The sequence below is a fragment of the Quercus lobata genome, chromosome 1 (assembly GCF_001633185.2).
Source record: "Quercus lobata isolate SW786 chromosome 1, ValleyOak3.0 Primary Assembly, whole genome shotgun sequence".
In the NCBI taxonomy this organism is placed as follows: domain Eukaryota; kingdom Viridiplantae; phylum Streptophyta; class Magnoliopsida; order Fagales; family Fagaceae; genus Quercus; species Quercus lobata.
Window position 1 is genome coordinate 21840171 of NC_044904.1, and position 7280 is coordinate 21847450.

Consider the following 7280-nt stretch of genomic DNA (forward strand, 5'->3'; position numbering starts at 1 on the left):
ATGACAATATGTGTTACCTTAATTCAACCAAAACCTTCCTATCATTTTGACTGAAGGCTAATTCACTTGCTACCAAAATGAAATTTTTGGAGGTAATGCCGCTATATAAGTTCGTTTTGAAATATTTTATAAGAAATTATCTTCATGACTAATGTATAATATTCATTATTTCAATTAAATTAATTCGTTGAAAAAGAGAGGAAATATAAATTGTCAAGATTGTAATAATTAAGGATATGAATGTATCGTTTGAGTGAATTTAAAAATATTTAATTATTTCAATTAACTTAAGTGTACTTTTTTTTTTAATTCTTAATTGCGTGTTATTAAATTTGCTTGTGTCTTTTGTTACAATTGATTGTTTCAATTGAAAAAACTTAGGTAAGATTGCTATATTTCAATTTGATTATTTCAAGTATAAATTTTAGAAGGGAAATACTAACGAATGTCCTTAAGGTATTGATTAACAATCCATTTAAAAAAAATTATGGCAAAAGAAAAAAAAAAACAATTAATGTTTTGTGCACCATATATTGATCATTAATAAATGGTAAGTAATTAATACTTTTTATAGAAAACTAATTAATACTTTAACATAGTAAAAGTATTAATTCAATACTATGAATTATTGTTGTAAATGCATTTATGTTCATTTCTTAATAGTCATATATGGTGCAATAATTATTGGACTTACTTCCAGTACTTTTAACTGGACATCTCTTTTGGTTTTAAATATATAATAACAAGTGGCAATGGTTTTTAATCTTCATATTTTATTCAGTTAATGGATGATGTGGCAATTTCTCATTAAAATAAAAAAAAAATTCAATTAAAAAAGTACTAGAAGTAAGTCAAACCCCAAAAAAAAATTGGGTTTAACTAGACATGTCCATTTATTTTAAATATACAATGGCAAATGGTAATATGTTTTAATCTCCACATTTTATTTAATTAATGAGTGATGTGGTAGTCTCTCATTAAAACAAAATGAGATTTTTTTTAAAAAAAAAGTACTGGATGTAAGCTAAACTCATCAAAAAAAAAATTAATACTTTACATAAAACAAAACTTTATTGAAGTGGAAAACTTTTTTTAATACAAAATAAAAATTCTACTCTAATCTAATCTAAATGTATATGTGTGTAAAACTCCTTGAAAACTTAAATCTCGACCTTTACCCTCCTCATCTCATAAGAACTTTGTACTGGTAGAGTGACCATAAAAAAAAAAAAGGGGGTGACACATGACAAAAATTTAGTCTATTACAGGTTGTGTTTTGCATTTACATGTCATAAAAAATAAACAAAATGTAAATTGATAAATTTAATATATTAAGAATTCTTAACTTTGGTACCAAGTAACTCATTCAAAATATTTAACACAAAACCCTAGGTAAAGACTTCACTAACTTAAGTAAAATTATGGCATCATCACTAATATTGAATATTTCCGTGCGTTAGCACAAATAAAAATCTAGTTGTATATAATACTCATAAATTGAAATTTTAATGGAGAGACAATCGAGGTTTTTTCACTATTCAAATCACCCTCCCTGGGGCCCCAAATAAATAATGAGGTTTTCACATATTACTCCCCCTTTTCCCTTATTGTCAAGTCTAGACATATTGAAACGTAATCTAACCCAAAGAAACCCCTAATAATAATATATGTAATTGCTTTGAAGAATTTTATTTTTATTCATTAAAAAAAAAAAATTCTATTCTTCTTTTTTTTTTTTTTTTTGCCACCAATTCTATTATTGAGTTCATTCCTCATTGCTTTCAAGTTAACTCAATTAATAAAGTCTTTAATGGTTTAATAAGAGAGCTAGAATTCAATTCCCGTCTATAACAAAAACCAATTAGTATCTTGGTCTAATGAACGAATGCTATAAGTTAAAACTCTCTCAAAAATAAAAAATAAAAAATAAAAAAAGTTTCAAACAATACAATAAACAGTACACAAAATCCCTTGAAATACGTTTTGTTTTTTTTTTAAGAAACCTTGAAATACTATTACTAATGGCGTTTTTGTCATTCTGATCACTAGTCTTATCATCTTAACAGTCAATTAAAATTGACCGTCTGCTTGCTTGTAATAGCCGTTAACTGTCTTCTGGAAGCTATCCACGTGAAAACAAAAACTAGCTAGACAGTCTCTAAACTAAACCAACGGCGTTTGGCACCAACCAAAAAAAAAACATCCAAAATAAAAAGGGCTCATCAACTGCATTGTCATACAAGCCATGAGACTCTCTCTTTAAGCTCAGGCCTCTCCCAACCAATTCTCTCATCATTCTTCATTTCCCAGCTCTGATTTCAAGAAAATTCGCCGGAGCCACCACCATTGCTTGGAGTTGTAGGAGCCCTTATACCTTGTAAATCCATTTGTACATTTTCTAAGTTCTAAGGTTTGTGAATTGTGAAGCTCATTCTTATATATATGTGCAAGATTTTGTGTGTGTTTGTGTTGTGATTGATTTAATTAGTTGGTTCCTTCTTTTATTTGGTTCAATTTGTTTTCAGGGCTCCTAACACTCCAAGACTTTCTTATCACTTGTAAAGGTACATTTGTATTCTCCTTTATATGTCATTCTAGACAAGCAGTTCTAAGCTCCATTAAGATTACACCAGTTAAAACTCTAATGGCTGCATCTGAACATGCAAGAGACTTGTTTAGTTTATTCATTGATCATTGCCTATCGTACAAAAAGTTGTATCAGTGCCTTCATTTGCTTTGTGTTCAAGCATTTCTAGTCTGGATTCCTTTTGTTTCAATCATGCCAAAAGTACATTTCCCACGGGAAAATTATTGTGCAGTTCCAGACCATACTTATTCTCTCATAGGGACCCACCCCTTAATGAGAATGAAGGAATATAGTCCGTGACTACACAATATATAACAGCCATTTCCCCCTCTGTTATTCCTAGTCAATGAAAATTATAAATGTCTTCTTTAGTGGTAGCTAGTTTTGCCTTCCAATCTGACACCAATTATGATTAGTAACCATCTCACCATTGGTCAACCAAAAAGATTAATGACATCGATAGAATTGAGCATTACTAAACTACTCACTAATAAAATTAACTATCATCTCATATTGTCAAACTTTGTTTTTTGGGTCGTCGAAAAAAAATATATATACAATACATGAGAAGTTATATTTTGTTTCCGGTGCGTGTTTCTTCTCCCTCATGTGAGGGTGGGGTTCTTCTCCCTCACATGAGGGTGGACCCCACCCTCATGTGAGGGAGAAGAAACATGCACCGGAAACATGACAGTTTTCCATAATACAGGGGTCGCTTAACCTTTCATATTGTTAAAATTCTAAGCAACTAGTGTCGTTGAAGAGTTTAATTGAAATTGATAATGGCTGGTTTTGACTTTTGACAAATATATTCTGTCTTTCATTCTTTTCATCATTTTGTCAAAGATGGGAGAAATGTCGAGCTTCCAGTTGGGTGTTGTTGGCGCACTGTTCCTATCAGTGGCTTCATCTGTCTCCATTGTCATCTGCAACAAAGCTTTGATGAGCAATCTGGGCTTCCCTTTTGGTAACTAATCCATCCCTCTCCTGCTATAATTCCTTTAAGGGATTATTTATTTAAGCATAAAGTATATATAGAGATAGCCTTATTTTTAAGTAGTATTTGCTCTCTTTTTTTGTTTAATTTTATATGAGATTGAAATTTAAAATTTAAGAAATGGTTTCACTCACAAGAGTATGCCTAATGACTTCAAAAGCTCTGACAATTACTAAATTCTTTTATTTCCATGCTTTCTCTTGCACCTATCAAAAGTGTATGTCTTATTTCTTTCACCTATTTTAAACAGTGCATGTCTTATTTCTTTCACAACTTGCTCCTTTTCGTCTCCCCTTAGTTTTCCTATCTTTTTTCCTTGGTGCAGCTACTACACTCACTAGTTGGCATCTTATGGTGACATTCTGCACCCTTCACACGGCGCAACGCTTGAATTTTTTTGAGTCCAAGTCAATTGACACAAAGACTGTAATGCTCTTTGGCATCCTAAATGGGGTTTCAATTGGACTTCTCAACTTGAGCCTGGGTTTCAACTCCATTGGATTCTACCAGGTTGACTTCAATATTTATATTTAGAACCTTACAAAATGACATAGCATTTTTTTCCCTGATTGGAAGATCACTAATGAATAAAGTTACATCTAAAACTAAAATTACAAGATGGATAATCCTAGTTGCTTTCAGGATGTTCACATCTTATAGTGCTAATATAATCAAGAAACTGTGGTATAAAATATCTGTGCACTCACATTTTTTGTTTTTGTTTTTTATTTTTCCCTGTTGTGGCAGATGACAAAACTTGCAATTATACCATTCACTGTATTATTGGAAACTCTTTTCTTGAACAAGCAATTCAGGTAACCCATATTAGACTTCAGAGACCTCTTACTTAAAATTTTCACACAGGATTTCTCCAATCTCACTGTAACTTTTCCCATTCTTAATTTGCAGCCGGAAGATAAAGTTCGCTCTTTTCCTCTTACTAGTAGGAGTTGGCATTGCCTCTGTGACTGATCTTCAGCTCAATTTAGTTGGAACAATTCTCTCTCTTTTAGCAATTGTAACTACCTGTGTTGGTCAAATTGTATCCTTTTTCTCCCACTATTTTCTAGTTCAATGGATTTTTTTTTTTATTGGTTTACAGAATTCCAATATATGTTGACACATGCTTTATTGGCTCTTTGAATTGAATTAAGTTGTATTTCTTAACCTAATAATCTATTCAGCTCACAAACACAATACAAAAGAGGCTCAATGTCTCTTCTACTCAGCTGCTCTACCAGTCAGCTCCATTTCAGGCTGCAATTCTTTTCGTCTCAGGCCCTCTGGTTGATCAGTTCCTCACCAAGCAAAATGTCTTTGCCTTCAAATATTCTCCTTTAGTTTTGGTACGTTACTCATTACTGACCTTTCTTTTCCTTTCTTTCATGCGTGCCTATAGCTATTTCCATACATAATTGACAAAATCATCCTAAAGATTTTGTGATGATAGAATGGATTTGAACATGTGCAGGGATTCATCGTACTTTCATGCCTAATCGCCGTATCTGTGAACTTCAGCACGTTTCTAGTTATTGGCAAGACATCACCAGTTACATATCAAGTGCTAGGCCACCTCAAGACATGCCTCATTCTTGGCTTTGGCTATACACTACTCCATGACCCCTTCACAGAAAGAAACATTATTGGAATCCTAATAGCAATTTGCGGCATGGGACTATATTCATTCTTTTGCACCCAGGAGAGTAAAAAGAAACAATCCCCTGATCTATCATTGGTGTCTCAGGTTACTACTCTTCTCCCTCTCTCTTTTTCATAGTATATTAGAAAGTTTTTCACCAGAATAGGAAATGAAAAATTGGTCTGACTCTTCTTTTTCTCAATTTCCAGATTAAAGATAAAGATGCCACACAGCTTTTGGGTCATCCAGATAAGGAGAGTCATGAAGCTAAGAAATCAACTAAGGACTCTGTTGTTTAAGTGATAGACTTTGTGATAAAGGTTTCATGTATTTTTGTGTTCTTTCCAGATTCAGGACATTTTTTTACCTCATAAATTCAAAGACATTTTGATGAGTGTAAATGATATTAATTCGTTAAATAAATTCCCTTTCTTTTTTTTATTTGGATAATTCCCAAATGATTTTTTCTTTTTTTAATAAATTGCTGAAATCCAGCCTAATATGTGGGATACTTGCACTTTGCGCCTCAAACTATGAAACTTACAATCACCATCGCAATTTTAACAGACCTTGCAAATTGCACCCTATCATTCATTTGGATGTTGAGTTTAACGGTCACCTTATTTGCAAGTTACCCTCAATTGGTTAAATGAAAAATTTGACCTTTTAAAGTTAAATTTACGAATTAATTATATTAATCAATCCTAATCTATGGAAGTAATTAAAAACCATTGATAACTTTTATTGATTGGAATAAATAAATTTATTGGTGTATTCATTATTTATATTTTGGTGAGAAGAGTTGCATCACTAAAAATTGTTTACATCCCAATTAGGTTGGCATCATTTGCAATTCTCAATTCATTAGTAAATATCAACAACTTTATCTCAATAATAATGAAATATAACTTGTTACATAGATTTTACAAAATATATATTTATAATGCATGACTTAACACAACCATTTAGGTATCCTAGCAGCCTCAATGTTGACAAAAATAAGTAAACTTCATAGACTAAAATGACAATTGACCAAATTTAAAAATATGTAAATTGTATTTTTGTCTATAAATTATTATATCCAAAAAAAATCAAGATACAACAAAAGCATGGAAATCCTTCCTAGAAATTAAAGTGGGTTAAGATTCAACAAATACATACAAGAATCCTTCCCAAAAACTACACTCATCAAACCCAACAAAACCCAATGCCTCTGGTTGGTTTTTGTGGGTTGATGGGTTGGGTTGTAATTTTTTGGAAAACTTAGGTTAGGTTCGAGTTAACAAAATTTTCAACCCACATAACCCGAACCAACCCACAATATTAAATACTTTAAAATATATATGTATTTTAGATTTGTTATTTAGGTTTTTTGGATTTTTAGACATTATTTAAATTTTATTACTTTGATATATTTTGGGTGTTTGAGATTTAATTTTGATAAAACTAAAATATTATGCTCAATTATGTAAGTTATAATCATTTATTGAAATGTTGTTAAATAATTGAACAAAAACTCAATTTTCTATTAGGCTTGACAAAACGGTCCAATTCCAATGAGTTAATCTGGAAAAATGTTATGTCTACAATATTTTCACAATACTTTCACAACAAATTTTAAATTGTTATTGGTGAGTAAAAAAATAATTTTTGTAGTATGTTTAAATTAGAATCAATAACAACTTACTATTTGTAATTTGTTGTGAAGGTATTATTAAAATATTATAGACATAGAACTTCCGCTCAATTTAAGGGTTAGGTTAGTTTGGTTTTAAGAACAATCATGAGTTGAGTTGAATTGGAGATTTGCCAACCTAAAAAGTTGGGTTGGATTGAAAAACACCCGAAACCTAACCCATCTTATCAACAACCGAAAAGTTGCTGACGGCTTTTGTAAGCCTGATCCTCTATAAATTCGGCCCAATCCAAGATCAAAGTTTAACTCAACTAGACAGCCTACTCAAGAGGCTTCAAGGGATGGGCTCATTGTCGAGCTCATGGGCCTTATTTTCATAAGCTTTTCTGTGTCACATGCCCTTAAAATAATATTGAAGGAA

The 7280-nt window shown here is 31.4% G+C and overlaps 1 protein-coding gene across 1 annotated transcript; it reads left to right on the forward strand.

The window, feature by feature from the left end:
• Window positions 1-2193: 2193 nt before the first annotated feature.
• LOC115983349 (UDP-xylose transporter 1-like) lies at window positions 2194-5664 on the forward strand. The gene is made up of 9 exons (XM_031105993.1): window positions 2194-2410; window positions 2526-2564; window positions 3434-3554; window positions 3910-4094; window positions 4332-4399; window positions 4494-4626; window positions 4769-4930; window positions 5056-5328; window positions 5433-5664. Exons 3-9 carry the CDS (start codon window positions 3434-3436, stop codon window positions 5520-5522), a joined length of 1032 nt encoding a protein of 343 aa, XP_030961853.1. The 5' UTR covers window positions 2194-2410; window positions 2526-2564; the 3' UTR covers window positions 5523-5664.
• Window positions 5665-7280: the final 1616 nt, after the last annotated feature.

What these genes read in the sequence shown, in the direction of transcription:
- LOC115983349 (XM_031105993.1), top strand. Translation starts at nt 3,434, where the DNA reads ATGGGAGAAATGTCGAGCTTCCAGTTGGGTGTTGTTGGCGCACTGTTC. An exon ending in CTACCTGTGTTGGTCAAATT is followed by an intron (nt 4,627 to 4,768) that starts GTATCCTTTTTC and finishes TAATCTATTCAG; the next exon opens with CTCACAAACACAATACAAAA. An exon ending in ATCTATCATTGGTGTCTCAG is followed by an intron (nt 5,329 to 5,432) that starts GTTACTACTCTT and finishes CTCAATTTCCAG; the next exon opens with ATTAAAGATAAAGATGCCAC.